The 17,195-nt window shown below is 39.6% G+C and overlaps 1 protein-coding gene across 1 annotated transcript in view; it reads left to right on the top strand.

The window, feature by feature from the left end:
• The window catches only part of RAB3GAP1 (RAB3 GTPase activating protein catalytic subunit 1), a 110,191-nt gene extending 93,285 nt beyond the window's left edge, over nt 1-16,906 (top strand). The window contains exons 19-24 of the mRNA XM_075530295.1: nt 2,204-2,431; nt 9,428-9,524; nt 9,623-9,726; nt 9,859-9,974; nt 11,868-11,970; nt 15,234-16,906. Coding sequence (XP_075386410.1) covers nt 2,204-2,431; nt 9,428-9,524; nt 9,623-9,726; nt 9,859-9,974; nt 11,868-11,970; nt 15,234-15,470 — 885 coding nt within the window. The 3' untranslated portion in view covers nt 15,471-16,906. The remainder of the gene's footprint in view (nt 1-2,203; nt 2,432-9,427; nt 9,525-9,622; nt 9,727-9,858; nt 9,975-11,867; nt 11,971-15,233) is intronic.
• The last annotated feature ends 289 nt before the right edge of the window (nt 16,907-17,195 follow it).

Raw genomic sequence — 17,195 nt, forward strand, 5'->3', positions numbered from 1 at the left:
GGGTGGAATATGGGAAACTAAGGTTTCTAGTTTGAGTCTTAAAAGACTGGTAGAACTCAAGCACTTACTCAATGCAAGAACACTTTGTTCTATTAAATTGGTATTCCAGAATGCTGCACATCTTCCCAACACGATTGCTGAAGAAAAATGTGTGCATAAGCAAATGTGGCAAAGAAAGCTGCCGGTACCTGGCTATCAAAAGATAGAGCATCTGGGGTCTTAAAGGCTTGAAGATAAACAAGAGGCCATCTAGCTGATACTCATCAAAGCCCACATGGAAGAAGCACATCAGCTTGGCTGACCATGAGGTGTAGAAGGGACCAGTTATCAGACATCAAAAACTAAAAATCAAATCAGTGGGTGCCCACCTTCCTGACACGACCACTGAAGACAAAAGTGTGCATAAGCAAACGGGAAAGCTAATGGTGCCTGGCTATCAAAAGATATAGTGTCTGGGGTCTTAAAGGCTCGAAGATAAACAAGTGGCTATCTAGCTCAGAAGCATCAAAGCCCACATGGAAGAAACACACCAGCCTGTCTGACCACATGTTGCAGAAGGGACCAGTTATCAGACATGAAAGAACTAAAAATCATATCAGTGGGTGCCCACCTCCCTGATACAATCAATGAAGACAAACGTGTGCATAAGCAAATGTAGTGAAGAAAGTTGATGGTGCCCAGCTATCAAAAGATACAGTGTCTGGGGTCTTAAAGACTCAAAGATAAACACGTGGCCATCTAGCTCAGAAGCAACAAAGTCCACATGGAAGAAACATACCAGCCTGTATAACCATGAGCTGTTGAAGGGATCAGGTATCAAGCAATAAGGAACAAAAAATCATATTGAAAATGTGGATGAGTGCAGAGTGGAGACTCAAAGCCCATTGGCAGCCAACCCTTACTGAAGGGTTGTGGGTCGGAGATGAACCAGGCAGGGTGCAGGGTAGCAACGATGAAACACATAACTTTCCTCTAGTTCTTAAATGCTTCCTCCCCCCACTATCATGATCCCATTTCTACCTTACAAATCGGGCTAGACCAGAGGATGTACATAGGTACAGATAGGAACTGGAAACACGGGATCCAGGACAGATGACTCTTCCAGGACCAGTGGTGAGAGTGGCAATTCCTGGAGGGTGGAGAGAATATGGGCTAGAAAGGGGGAACTCATTACAAGAATCTATGTATAGCCTCCTCCCTGGGGGAGGGACAGCAGAGAAGAAGATGGGGAGGGGGGGAGTGGGGGGAGGATGTCAGACAGTGTAACTTGACAAAATAATAATTTATGTATGATGAAGGGTTCATGAGATAGGGGGGAGAGTAGAGGGAGGGAGAAAATGAACAGCAGATATTAAGGGCTGAAGTAGAAGGCAAAGGTTTTGAGAATGATGATGGCAACAAATGTACATATATTCTTGACACGATGTATGTATGGATTGTGGTAAGAATTGTACGAGCCCCAATAAAATGATTTTTTAAAAAAGACTGGTAGAAAGATCAACCCTTTGAAGCAGCTGGTCTTCACAAAACACTAGGACACTAATCCAGCTGAAAGTTTGCTGAGGCCAAACTGAAAATGCTGAATAAGGTGAGATCCCAACTTAAATAGCCATCACATTGGTGGTAATTCTCTGGTCTCCTTTTACCAGTCTTTAGTCACAATTTTCTTCATTCATCACAAAGTTTTTATAGGTTTCTCTTGATGATTCTTTGAGGTCTTCTTGACCTTCCTTAAATCCATCTAGCAGAGCTTTTACTTTATGCAGGCCAGCGGTCTCGGAAATTTGTTGCAAACCTTCAAGGTTCGGGGAAGATGTCAAGATGTCCGCAAGATTTTTTAAGAATGTGGTATTAGCCCTTCCCTCAAAATTGTTTTTATCAGTAACATAAAAAGTATCCTTCCTTAGGCATCTTAACAAGACAAGACTAAGACAAGTATATTATTTTGAGAGCTTGCCTACAGCCATCCACTGATCAAAAAGTGATGTTTAAACATGTCTTGTTTGTGAAAAACCAGTGCATGTATGAATTGAAAACCTAATAACACTATGTTTTTACTTAGAGATTACATATCAGATTGTAAAGACTAGGTACTTGTCAAAGTGTGACTTGACAAATAATAGCTTACTGGGAACCTTTAATTTGTATTTGGCTTTGCCTGTTGCTGCTGCTGCTGCTGATTCAGATGATTACTTGATTTTAGGCAGCAAATCCAGGTTGTTTCCTGGAAGATTTTGTGAGGTGGTATTCACCCCGAGATTATATTGAAGAAGAGGTGATTGATGAAAAGGGCAATGTGCTTTTGAAAGGAGAACTGAGTGCCCGAATGAAGATTCCAAGCAATATGTGGGTAGAGGCCTGGGAAACAGCTAAACCAATTCCTGCTAGACGCCAGAGGAGACTCTTTGATGATACACGGGAAGCAGAAAAGGTAATTTGTGTTTGAATATCTTAATATTAGATTTCTAATGGTTATTTTAGCATTTGTCGTGGACATGAGAGCTTGGACACACTGGAGAAGCATAACATTGAAATCCTTTGGAGTGCTGGATGGGTGGTGGGAGGAGGAATCCTGTGAGCCTTTTATGTATCTGCCTTACAAATTTGATCTTTTAAAAGTAAGTACAAAGAATATTTATGCACATTTAGTGTAGAATACTGAACACCAGTTTGTCTCAGAACACATGTATAGAGTCTTGCCACCTCACTCTTTCCTTTCTTTGTTTTTTATTATTAATTGGGAGTTAATACATATATCATTCTATAGTTCAATCACGTCAAGCAAAATTGTACAACTGCTACCACACAGTCAGTTTCCAAATATTCTTTTTTTCCTTGACGTAGTCTCCCACCACCAATGCCAGTGCCCCCACCAATACCAGTGCCACCCACCACCCACCCCTAAAAGCTTTATTCTACTTGCTATCCCTATAGATTCTTCAATCCTGGAATTCATATACCGAAACGCAGAAAAACATATAACACAACTTCATGAAGGTAACCTCCAATGACGTAACACTTCTGAGTATTAACAAACAAAAACTAAACATTGTTGAAAACCAGATCAGGTCCAGCCTGCATCAGAGGGGGATCGACTGACAACGTTTTAACTGCTCAAGTCACATTGATCATTTTGATCTGCTATACTCATCTCTCCAATGCACTCTGCTTAGTAACCACTGTCTTTCCGTCCCTCAGTTGTGGAGAGAGGGAGATCACCAGAGGCTTATTTTCTGTGTAGTTCCCAGAAGTGAATCTTGGGCTCCTACTGCCATCCATAGCTGTCTACAAACCAGATTCTCACAATGTAGGCTCTGATACTACTCCCTCCTTCTACTTCAGATTATATGATTTACTGTCCTTTGATGACTGATGATGGTGTACTTCTTCCATGTGGATTTGCTTGACATCTCCCTTAGATGCCACCTCACTTCTAATGAGTGTCTCCACTGTACTTCCTTTTTGACAGATTTGTTCCTTCGTCTAGAAGTTTGTAGTGTACTCAATATTGTACTATAGCACCACAATTGAAGGCATCAGTTTTTGTCTTCCTTATTCGTTTTCTAACTTCCCCATACAGATGAGGTGAATGCAAATACCACGGCTTGGGTCAGACTCACCTTAGTCTTCTGTCTTTGCCTTTTAACACTTTTGCACAAAATTGGCCCAGTGCATTATGTCCTTGGATTTAATTTAAAAATAATAATAAGCTTTCTATTGTGAATGGGTGAATGTTTACAGGTCAGTTTTTCATTCAGCAGTTTATAAACATTTTGTTTAATCTTATGATTGTAATCACGATGGTGTAACAATTGCTTATCCCACTTCCTCCCTATTCCTCCTCCTTTCCTCACCCATCTGAACTCTGGGTACTTGCTGCCCTTTGGGCCTCAAATGGTTGATGATTCTAAGATATGTCTTTCCCTGGTGCTGTTGTTCCTTTACCAGACCTACCTACTTTGGGGCTAAAGATGGAGCTATCGGAGTGAGTCCATTGTTAGACCTAAAGAGTAACTCTGTTAGAGTAGGTTGACTGGAGAAATTTATCCAGATGGCACGCATATATGTATAAGAAAGAGATTTATATCAAAGTGTAACTGTACTGTAAGAAAACATCCCACCCCATTCAGATCAAGTCCATAAATCCAATCTGTGCCCACAAGTCCAATACTAGCCCATAAAGTTTTCCTCATATTTATGCAGCACATGCAATGATGAAAAATGCAGGAAGATCACAGGCCAATGGGTGCAAAGTCTTGTGGATCCAGTGGTGGTGGAAACATCTCCAGGGCTCTCTCAGGTGTCAGCATGGCTCCACATGGCTTGTCAACAGGAAGATGAAAGCAGAAAGATGGGGGAAACCCTCCTTATGGGAAGGCCACACCCACGCCCACCAGGAGGCATCTTCAGGCTGTGGCCTGATTGACAGTCTAGGTTCTACCCCTACACCCTAGTCATCACGTTGATATGGAGTTATGTAACTACCACAGTAACCAAAGGCCATAATAAAAAAATTTAGTTCAATGGATTGATGGGCCACACAAATACCTGGTCTCCATGACTGTGAGACCATAAGCTCAGGTAAACATCTTCCTGGTATTTTCTGTTTTCAGCCAAGAACCATGTGACATCAGTAATGATATCCCTTGTTCCAGGCCCTTGGCGGAATCCTGCTTGAGTTTCTGGCATTTCCCTGCCGATGCACGGCTGCAATTTTTGCTTTTTTCAGCCAAGTTTTACTCAAGTGATATTGATGGTGTTGGATAGTGTCCATATTCTGTTGGATCACTTTCTTTGAAATGGGCACAGATAGGAACCTCTTGCAGTTGATTGGCCAGATAGCTCTCTTCCATGTAAGTTGTTGAAAAGGGTTTTTGCATTGGTATTATAAAATTATATCATGTGACCTCCTGCCTCAAACTACAGATCCTTCTTTGTTTCCTACTTTTGTATTTCAATCACTAGTCATTTTTAATTTATCTTAATTGCCTTTGATCCATTTCAGACTGGTAAAAACTTTTAATTTCTTCACCTTTGGAGTTAGTATATAAATTTGTGTAATAGTGTTCCATTTCATTTGTGACAAATTCCAATTATCCTATATTCATACTTTACATTTCAAGATCCATTTTTCAATGGATATTTACAGCTGTTTCTTCTCAGTTTGAGTTGTGCCACATCAGCAAATGAAGGTCCTGAAAACTTTCCACTATGTTCATTTTTATGGTTATTCTACTTTTATGGTTATTCTACTTGAAAGACAGCTCTTCCCCAGTCTTAGTTTGAATGCCTTCCAACCTGAGCAGCTTATCTCCCAGCATTAGATCAAACAGTGGTCCACCGCTGTTCATAAGGTTTTCAGTAGCCTTTTCCTCCACCCAACCTACCCCCTTTTCCGACCACCCCTCTGAAATAGACTGCTACATACTTCTTTATAATCTCTTAGTCTGAAGCTTGCCTTATAGGCGACCCTACTGCATATCTTCCAACATCATAGCAACATGTAAGCTGTGTTGACAAACTGACAGATATAAGGTGGATCAGAATTCCCAAACCTAGAAAAAGAAACCAAAATGAAGGAAATAAAGATGCAAGCAGAAAATAATGAGGTAGAACAGAAAAATTAGCCAATTAAATCTGGTTCTTTAAAAAAAATCAACAAAATGGACAAACCATTAGACATGTAATCAAAAAAGAAGTGAAGTTTTCATATATAAAATAAATGAGAAGATTCAAACAATATAAATGGTATGTTTTTTTAAAACTTCCTAAATTTCTGTGTAGAAACATGAAAACAAGATGAAATAATTATTGAAACACCATGTATCAAAACTGACTTCAGGTGGTGAGGACATGGGAAAATCAGAGCACTCACACATTGCTGCTGAGAATGTAAAATTGAACAGCCTCCATGGGAAGCTGTTTAGCAGTTCTTCAAAATATGAAGTTTAGAATTACCATTGTGTTGTTACTTGCCCATGAGTGAGTTCCTGACTCATGGTAACTCCATCCTTAAGATAGTGAAATGGTGCCCCCAGCAATTCCATTGGTAGGTACCTCTCCAAAGTAATTGAAAACAGTGATTTAAACAGATAGGTTACAATGAATCCGTGGTCCTTGCAATGTTATTCACAGAAGGATGAGTGGATAGATAGTGTATTTATACAATGGAATATTATTCTGCAATAAAGAGAAACAAAATTCTTATACATTGACCATTAAAGAACAAATATGGTGTAATCCTGCTTACATGAAGTATCTAGAATAGACAGATTAACCAGGACAAAATATTAGTGGTACCAGAGACTGAGTACCGAGAAGGACATGGGGATTTTAACTGGGGACAAAAGGCAACTGACCCTAAATCAAACTACAACTTACAAACAAGTCAATTCCCATAGAAAGAATAGAGAAGGTTATCAAGGAACGACCACCCCATAAACCAGATAGTCCCAATGCTGCAGAAAGTGTTTTCAAGGCATAAGAATTACAGGAAAAGTGTCAAATTCTGTTTTTAAGCATGTATAACATTACTACCTAAATCTTATAAAGCTGGCATACTAAACAATTTACAGACCAGTAATATTTCACCACCACATTAAGAGAATAATGCCCCTTAACCACATGTAATGATGATCATTATTTGGAAATGTATTTATATAATTTACATATTACATCCAATTATCTCCATGTGTATGGAAATCCTCTTTGATAAGATTCAATATTCATTCCTAAATTTCAAAAGGGAAAAAACTCTTGAGAAAATAGGAATGATTGGGTAATTTTGTAACATGATAAAATACATGCAGACCTCAGTGTTAGAGCCACAGGTATTTCCATTGAAGGTCGTAAACAAGGCAAGTGGTCCCCATTCTCTCAACTGTCTTTAAACCTTATTCTAGCACTGGTTCTCAACCTTTGTTCAACCTTTCTGATACCACGACGCTTTAGTACAATTCCTCATGGTGTGGTGACTCCAACAATAAAATTATTTCGTGGCTACTGCATAACTGTAATTTTGCTACTGTTTTGAATCGTAAGGTAAATATCTGATACGCAGGATGTATTTTCATTGTTACAAATTGAACATAATTAAACAAAGCATAGTGATTAATCACCAAACAATATGTAATTATATATCGTGAAATATTTATGTGTTTTCCAGTAGTCTTAGGCAACCTCTGTGAAAGGATTATTCAACCCCCACTCCCAAGGGGTCGTGACCCATGGGTTGAGAAACACTGTTCTAGAGGCATATACCAGTGTAATTAACCAAGAGAAAACAGGGATAGAAATTTTGAAAACAGTAAATAAAACACTATAGATGTTGTGACAGTATACCTAAACAATCAATGATAGAACTGATTTAAGCTAAAGAATTTAGTAAGGTGTTGGGATTTAAGATTAATATACAGTAATCACTGGTCATATACACAAAGAAATAAGTCAGAAAATATAAATGACATTTTTTCTTCATTAGTAAGAGTCGGGGAAAGGTAAAAATAGTTAGGAAGTAATGAGCAGTGTTTGAAAACAGTGAAGAAAACAAAACAAAAAACCAAACTCACATCGTGTTGATGGTAACTCACAGCAGCCCTATTTGATGGGGTGGAACTGACTCTGTGGGTTTCTCAGACTCACTCTTCATGGGAGTAGGAAGCCCCATCTCTGTTCCCAGGAGCAGCTGGTGATTTCAAACTGCTGACTTGCAGTTAGCAGCCCAACATGTAGGAAGAACACAAAGCACTCCTGGAAAACCCCATTTCTGAGAACAAGTAGGAAGATAGCTTTGGTTCTTGGTTCACTCACTCACTCACTGCCATTAAATCCATTCTGACTCAAGGCGACCCTGGAGGACAGAGTAGAATTGCCCTTGTAAATTTCTAGGGCTACACATCTTGATGGGATCAGAAAGCCTCATCATACCCCGGTGGTGTGGCTGGTGGGTTCACAGTACTGACCTTGTGGTTAATAGACCAACTGGTAACCCACCATGCCACTAGGCCTCCTTTGTTCTTGACTATGATGTCCCAATATCAGTCATGACCAGTACAGATTTAGTACAATAATGGTGTAAGACATGCAGTCGAGCCTGACAAGTTGATGCTAAAGTTCATATAGATAAAGGACGGCTAAACCTCGGACTGGAGGGTCCCAGGGGAATGAGTAGTGAGAGCTAATGTCCTTTTGGGGGTGCTCCTTAGAAACCCAGGTGATGTTAATGTTTGTACTATGTGTAATAGCCAGATTTGCAGGGCAAGCACAAAAGTGTGTTAGTAGAGAAGCATTTGAATGCAGCAGTGAATATGGATAAACCGTAGCACATAATCAACATTTGTGAGTGTCAAAGACCATGCGGAATAAAAAAGTCACTGAGGGCTTGAAACAAAAGTATGCCATTTATGTAATGGTCAAAATCAGACGTGGGAAAACTAAAGTAAAAGAATGCTTAACAGCTACTTTGGGTGTGAGAAAGAGAGGCTGGACCTGATGCGCACACAGCATGGACTTGAAAATACTGTTGTTGCTTAAGCTGAGTGGCCAGTCTTCGTGTTTCTTTTTAGACTTAGAAATGTTGTGGTCTGGGTAGTCATCGTTTTCTTTAGATTACTGATAAAAATACTGGTATGTATGTATAGTTCCTAATTGTTAAAAAGTTTTAAACCTCGCAAGACCCTTCAAAGCCGATAAATAAAAATTTTCTATTAATCACTCCGTGAACAAAGCAAGGTCTAGAATAGTGTGTGTAGTGAATTTGTTAAAAGAAATCATATATGCATCTATGTTTTCAAGTTTAAGTGAGCCTAGATACAAGCCAGGAGGATAAACACAGGGTGTTAATCCTTGGGAAATGTGATTTTAGGAGGATTTTTGCATTATATGTCTAAATTTTTATATCCAGAAAAATAACAAAATTTCTATTTTGGAAGAAACCTCAATGAATAACAACTAAAAGGGGAAAAATTAGCAAAAGGCTATTGGCTAGCAATAATTGCACGTATCAAATGAGGGAAAAATAGGTTATAAAACAGCATTTTACTATTTGATATATAAGCATATTCTAAGTCTTAAAAAAATCCTGGAAAGAAAATGTACCATTAACTGTTATCACTAGATGGTGTAATTTACAGATGGTTTTGATGTTCTAGTATTTTCTTAATTTGCAATACATATATGGGAAAAAACATGAGACTAGATCAAAATTCTTGATGTCTCCTTCAGTACCATCTTTCTTACTTTTGAGGATAGTAACTACTTACTTGGATGGGTAGCAGTGTGTGCTAAGTAGAAAGGGGAGCTGTCCTGCCCTCATTGGATAGGACAGTTCAGTGGTCTAGAGGCATTTTGTGCTGAGGTTAATGAGTTAGTGACTGCTGCATCCTTCCACAATTGTATTGATCATCTTAGGTCACTGTCTTTCCTTCAGGTGCTCCACTACCTGGCAATCCAAAAACCTGCAGACCTTGCTCGGCACCTATTACCCTGTGTCATTCATGCCGCTGTTCTGAAGGTAAAAGAAGAAGGTAAATGTCTCATAGAACTAGTCATTAGTTTGTTTTGAAAGTGAAAATAAGATTCTACCTGACTTCTGTGATGATGGCTGTGATCTTTTTAAAATTAGAAAGTGTGGAAAACCTTTCCTCTGTGAAGAAGATTATAAAGCAGATTATATCCCATTCCAGCAAAGTCCTGCACTTCCCCAATCCAGAAGACAAGAAGTTGGAAGTAAGTTTGATGTAGTGTCAGTGTGTCCGAGTGTCCTGCCCACTTGGCAATAATCATTTCAAAGAATCTGTTTTTCTTAAGGCCTTCCTTTTGGCTGCCTTGCAATCCATGTCTCTGCTTTCTTACTGTTAGGAAATCATCCTTCAAATTACTCACGTGGAGGCTACAATTGCTCGAGCCCGGTCACTGAAAGCCAAATTTGGAACTGAGAAATGCGAACAAGAAGAGGAGAAGGAAGATTTGGAAAGGTACTACAGCTTGGTTAGCAGCATTGTGTGCAAAAAGAAAATCAGTTGCTCTCTTATCATTTGGAATGACGATTGACTAGCAACAGAGCTGGATTTCATTGTCACAGGATTTGACCTTTATGATGTTTCTGAGTTTTTGCCTCTTTGGAAAACCTGTCTGAGTCCATTTTCCTGGAGATTTCCTGCTTTGTTCTTGCCCAGCATGGCCCCTGCAGGTTCCCACAGAGGAGCTATAACTCTCACTCCCGGTCTCTCGGAGCATTGCTCTTGGCACACACTGTTGCCTGGCACAGTGTGAGATGCCCCCTAACTCTTTTTCTTCTGTTCAGTCCTAGTTAGTGATGTATTTTAGTTTTTACAAGATCTGTGAGAGCAAGGATACAGGTTCCATGTGCCTTGCAAATATGTTTTGAAGTGGGACCAGATTGCTCTTCGAGAGCAAGCAAGCCATCGGGATCGTGTTTACTTCCTCCTGAGACTGCAGTGTGAAGCCCAGCCCAAAATCCAGAGGACAGTGTGGAACTGAGGACTTGGCTACAAATTAGTCAGCAGCCTGAATGTCACTAGCCTTAGCAGTCCATAGGAATGGCATTCTTGATGCTTCAGCTTTGAATACAGAGTACCCACCCCCAAAAAGGAATTCCTTCACCCCACAAAACTATAATCAACTGCTTCTTACAGACCAGCAGCTGTAACTCCTTCAATTACTTTCAATTACACTTAATGCATTGGTCAAATCTGCAATTCCATTCTTGGAAGCATTTTTCAAACGCATCTGTTTGGATGGCTGATAGCACCTCCCTCATATTTTTTCTTCACCTCTTTTAAGTCATCAAATCCCTGTCCCCATAAACGGGTGCACTGAGATGGCTGTGTGAGCAGGTGCATTGTTGTGCTGGCAAAACCAGTCCCCCATTTGCCACAAAAGGCCTTTAGTATCATACACTATTTCTGTGGCATTTTTCCAGAGCAGGAAACAAAATTGCACAGCCCCATGCTGTTCTCTTAAATCGGCCATCACAAAAAATGAGGATGGGGCAAAACTGCTTTTATGAAAAAGTTCACTGTGACTAAAGAGAACCTTCCCAGGTGACACCACTAGGTGTGCTAACTCAGAGCAATTTGCTTGCTGCTCACCTAGCAGGAAGAATGCATACTACAAAAGCTTCATTCAGTGGAGCTTTTTCTGTTTTTATTTCATTTGTTTGTTTCTTTTTGGGAGTACCCCCTTGTACATCCTTGTTTGGATTTGCTTTTATGACTTTTGTTGAGCAATGTTTTCTGCCAGCCTGCTTTGCTCTGGAAAATTCCTTATAGTGAAAAGAATAGGCTGTAATCAAGGGAGTTGTGTTTAAAAGAGCAGTATGAATTAGTGAGCAGGTAGTCAGGCATGGTGGCTCCGTGCCTCGGTGCTAGCCCTGCCACACGTGATTTGTTATTGATACACTTGGAAGTACAATGTGCATAGCATATAATGGGACTGTTTACACTTGAGACTTCACTCCAAAAAACCTGTATTTTAAGCATATACACACACACACACTTCTAAGAGGAATAAGAACTAGATATTTAGCCATCACTTTACTGGACACATAAAGCTTGGTTTCTGTCATCGCCTCCCCCATCAGTTGATTTGTTATTTAGTGTAGCACGTCTGAAGCATCTAGACCCGAAAAGACAGAGAGATGGTTTTAAATTTTCTTTTGAAAAGGCAGCTGACTGTGAGTTGATTGTAATTCTGTCGGTCTGTCCTGTTGTAAGATTTTCACTGCTGCCTTTGTTGGTTGAGCCAGTGTCAATTTGAGGGGATTTCTGAACAAGGCTTGCCTGTGGGGATTGATAAGGTTTGAACTGAGTATCTTCCTCTCTGGCCTCCCTTGACTTTTCTCTTAGGTTTGTGAGTTGCCTTTTGGAGGAGCCCGAAGTGATAGTCATCGGGGCAGGCTGCGGACATGCTGGCAGGATCATTCACAAGTTGTTTGTGAATGCGCAGAAGGTGTGTGAGGTCCTTCACTTACCGTCCCATGAGCTCTCCAAGCTGTTGGTTACTCAGTAAGATGCAGTTTTGACTTTCATACACAGCTGGTTTTACAGCTGCTCTGCATAAACTTGGCCACCGGCTTCGAACGCTGAAGAAAGAGTGATGTCTATGATTGCTAAGTTTTTGAATCCATTTCTTTCCTACACTGGTTTAAGTAGAACCGTAAGTATATTTTAGAACCTAAGTTTTATAAGAACTCAGCCGTGACCAGGGGCTGTGCTGTGGGAGAAATGTTTACTACTTCCAAATGAGAACAGAGGTTAATTTTACCCTCTTTAAACCCCATGTGAAAAAACAAACAATGTGTAGGACAAATGTATTTACATCTTCACTGGAAGTGTAAGTCTGTTCAGTAATAGGGAAGGGTGGTTTCCCAAGAAGAAAGGAGGAACATTTCAGATTTGTAAGGCTGTAGTAGAACTTGGGGCTTTAGCACACAAAAAGCTATTTTTATCTTCAGTTTTACCTCCGACTAGTACAAGTGAAGATAAGGCTTATAAAGCACCTTTTGGCCTTCTACCACAATTTAGATGTGAGCTTATGAAAGTGATTATTAGTATGTTTGCAAAGATGTACAAAGTATATTTACAAAGACAGATGCTGTTACCCAGAGATAATTCTCATCTCAAAGCTTGTTTGTAGTAGAGATTCTGATAAAAAAATATTACGGAATGCATTAAGTACTGATTGTCCCTGATTTGGTACTGTGATAATAGTAGGATGGCCTACTTTTAAGAGAGAATTCCCAAAATCAAATAACAAAAAGACTTTTCATGGTTTACTCAGAATAACATCTTCACATTCTTTCTGAGTCCATCTGGAATACATCTATTTACTAGTTTAAAAACAGTAAGTCAAATACTGAGCTGAATTTTTTTACCAAAACTAAAAATTGACATTATTTTGGAGACTCCCTAAATGTAAGAATTTCAGGTTAAAAAACAGTAGTTCACTTCCTTGTAAGTTAGAGTTCAAGAAAACAATGGGTACTGCTTTGATGTGGTTTTGTCTCCGACATGAAACCAAAAGCACATATGTTTTCAGACCCTGATATAACTTTGTCAGCTTGTGTGCACCACCTTTCCTTGTTCACGACCAGTAGAAATTGTCCTCATCCTGTCAGAACTCCTGCCCTTTTGGCCTTTGTTTGTTTTCGTAATCGTGTGCTGTAAGAATTTAAAGTTGGAAGTGTTTATATTTTCAGGACTGAAATTTTGATATGATTTAGATGGGTTAGCAAGATTGTTTTCCCAACGTGGAAATAGTTTCCTCTCCCTTCCCCAGACTATAAATAAAGGTTCATTAAGAACATTTGGAAGATTTAGTACAGAAAGTTACAGTCACTGATAATCATTGTTAACATTTAGTATGTAGATAAATTTGCCTTTGTATGTACATTTTACAAAAATACATAGTTTTTCCATGTTTATCAGTAAATGTAAGAATATATCGCCATTTTAAATGGCCTCTTCCATTTCATTGTATGAATAATCAGTTCCATGTTAATGGGTACTTAGATTGTACATTCATCACATAGTATATAATTTTAAGAGATTTCAAAATCAAATATTGCAGTAACTTTTGGCGGTGACTTTAGAATGTAGCCCACCTAGGCACAAAGGCTTTAGGCGATCAGGGCGGTGCATTTTTAAACTCAGCTAACGTGTGGCTCAAGTGCCGTATATACTCGAGTATAAGCTGACATGAATGTCAGCTGAGACACCTAGTTTTACCACCAAAACTGCATTAAAAATGTGCTGGAAAACTCTGCTTATACACAAGTTAACGTTCTGTAACTTTTTTATTTTTTCAAAATTAGCTGACCTTACATTAGTTTTACTAATAAATGAAGACTAACATTTTTAAGTTACTATAAGATTTTGCTGAGAATTTTTATAGCACATTTTATGTACCTAAATTTTTTTCTTCAAAGTATTAATTCTTCATAAATTTTATTGTTTGTATGTTTTTGAAACCTATTTAAATGTTACTCAGCAAAATATTGACATTGGATTTTGATTCAGTCATAGACATCTTTTCCTAAACTCGTGGCTTATCTTTCAAGCCATAAGCATGCTTTTTAGCGTCTTAGTTTTTCAGTAGAAGAGCTAGATTTTTGTTACACCATTTTCCCATTAAATGGCACTTCGTATTCCCCTGTTGGACCCCCAGATGCATGGCTAGTGGGGATGCCTGCTTTATCTGACAGCAGAGTGTATTGTGTACGTTTGTGTGTGACTTTGTCTTGGTAGTCTTTTGGTGGGATCACATTCCTTAATGTAGTGCATGCTGTCTCGAAGTAATCTTGAAATCTCTTGTCTAGCCATTTTTAAACCATCTTGCTTGTTTCCCTTTCATCACTGTTTCTTTTCTCACCCTTCTCAAGCTGACTGAATCTTCTGATGAGGTAACAAAATAGCCTTTGTCCCTCATAGTTACTGTTCTTGCACATCCCTCTAATGCCATCAAATCATTAATACTAACGACCTCTCTACTGGTCTGCAGTTGGTATTCCTTTCCTGCTGGTATTTAGCATAACATAATTCCATGTTTCTATTACCAAAATGGTTGGTTGGTTGGTTGTTGTCTTTTCCCACACACTGATGGTGTTGACTTACAGTTTACATCGAAGGATCTAATGAACTATGCCTTTTATGAAAGGGGGACCTTTGCTACATGAATTTCTACTGCTTTGGTATCCCATTAGCAGCCCAGCAAACTAAACCAAATTCCCTAGGTCTAATTTGACAAATGAAAATCTTAAAAATAATTGACAGAATGAGGCGAAATTAAAAATCTTATTTCCCCATTCTGGAGAGAAGCAACTTGTAACTGGACTGAGAGCATCCATCTTGGGCCTGAGTCCTTGCCCCACAACAGAGAAGCCAGTGCAGCTGCATCGTACTGTCCCTCTCCATCAGTTACCCGAGCACAGCCCTCCCTTCTCAGAGCAGATCATTACCTGCAGTCCTTTTCTGTCTGGAGCACCAACTTAGTGATCATCTCTGGCTGCTCGTACAGTCAGGGTTTCCAGCTGCTTGTGTTTTCTCTGTGTTTTTTGAGTAATCATAACATAGCCACCTGCATTACTGAGTAATGTGGAACATTTTGATGTATATTATCATGTTTAGTCATTTGTCTTTCAAAAATATCTAAGTTTCGTGTTTGATTCCCCTTTGAATTAATTTAGCATTTTGGGGTCTTTGTTTCTCTTTCAGGCTGCAGCCCTGGTGCCAGCGGAGGAAGAGGTGAGGAGAATGGGTGCCCCAGAAGAGCGAAGGCAGAACGCCGCCTCCGACTTCCCACCCCCTGCTGGCCGAGAGCTTATTCTGCGTGTCACCGTGCCCCGCCCTGCCCCTTACTCCAAAGCCCTGCCCCAGCGGATGTACAGTGTCCTCACGAAAGATGACTTTAGACTTGCAGGTGCCTTCTCCTCCGATACCTCCTTCTTCTAAGTCTTGTAGTGTGACCTCTTCTGTGGCTTCTGAGACAGCCCCTGTCTCCTTCTGAGACATGCCACTCAAGCTGAGAGGGCGCCGTCCAGTCCAAAACCAGGAATCAGACCAGCAGCTGAAAGGCTGCGCAGCACCAAGCTTCGGGTCTTTTGTAACTTGATGGTGGGTGTAGGGCGTGGGTTGAACTATTAAATATCAAAAGTTGTCTAACGCAAAGAGAAATGGTGGTTGTATGAGGTGGGAGAAATCAACTTTTGGTCTCTCCACACTCAGTCTGGTGAGATGGTGTGTGTTCTCTTTCATGACTGCTACTGCCTTGATTCCTCATCTGTGTAAGCACTTCTGGTTATACTTAATATCGAATATGCAAAATAGAGTATCTGTTCATTCAGATTTCTGGATATTTGGGTGGTAGCTTCTATTCCCATAATCTGTTTTTAAAATTCTAAATCACATTCTGTTTACTCAATCACCTGGTGGTCTTTGTTACTGTACTAATTAATTTTTGGGGAAAGTGTAGAATTTCATATAGTTTATGTGTTTCTCCATGTAATTGTGACCTAAATATATATTTCTCTGAAAACACTGTATATTAAATGTCACTGCAAATTAGTTTTATATCTCTTAAACAAGATTTATTTTCTCATATTTGTTTTGTCTTGCCATGTAAGATATCAACTTGTTGATTGTGCTTCCCTTACTGTACAGCATGCAGTTCTTGTTGCTAGCGGGACACTGTATTTAATGAAGTAGAGATGCGCACATGCTATAGATATAGAGCCTTGGTACCTAGAGATTATCATGCCATTAGGATAATTTGATATGTGTGCTAATATAATGAGAGGATTACTTTAGAGCACGATTTGGTTTGTGTTATAATTAAAATGAAAATAACTGGGGACATGGAGCACCCAACATAAAGATAATAGCAACATATTCCTAGTTATGTCAGAATTAAGATCTAGTGAATGGGATTGTTTTATGACTTGTTTGGTAATCATAAATCTATATTTTGGCCTAAAATTCCCACTTTAATCCAAAGTCAAAAATGGTCATACCGAAGCATAAATGTTGTTGATGTAACATTAAAGAATTAATAGAGCTGGGTAAACCCTATGTTGTATTATTTTTGTAAAATAAAAAACTGTATATATGTAAATATGTAGCACACATATATGTGAAAGGGGGCGGCTCTGGTTGATCCCCTCCAGACTCATCTCTGAGCCTCGGAGGCTCTGCCTGCGTGACAGCACAGGCCGGGAGTGGAGGCTCTACCAAGTGCTGCTGAAGGAAGACTGAAGAGCGAGGAGAAGACAGAGCTTAGCGGGCAGACTTCTCTTTCTCATGGAAGCATTGACAGCAAAGGAAAGTTTCAGAAAGGAGAAATTGGACTTTAAAATGACTTTGTACTTCTAATAAAAGAGTATTGCTTCCTTGTGGCTAGTTTTCCCTTATTCTCCCCCAGCACGAGCATTTCATTCTCACGTCACTTCATTTTTTTGCAGGCTCAGCTTTTCCCAGGTGTTTGTAACTTATTACATCTTAGGAAGGCAGCGATCACAAGAGCAGTCTTTGTTGCTGTTTAATGGCAATCAACGTACTTTGCTATGCTTTTCTATTTGGTTATTTTTCAGACATTGTTAATCAGGTGCTGTACTAGGCAGTGAAGGAAGATAAACCAAATCGAAGCGCGTATGCCAGACAGGAGTGATGTGACATGACGTG

This window comes from Tenrec ecaudatus, chromosome 13, assembly GCF_050624435.1.
Source record: "Tenrec ecaudatus isolate mTenEca1 chromosome 13, mTenEca1.hap1, whole genome shotgun sequence".
NCBI lineage: Eukaryota > Metazoa > Chordata > Mammalia > Afrosoricida > Tenrecidae > Tenrec > Tenrec ecaudatus.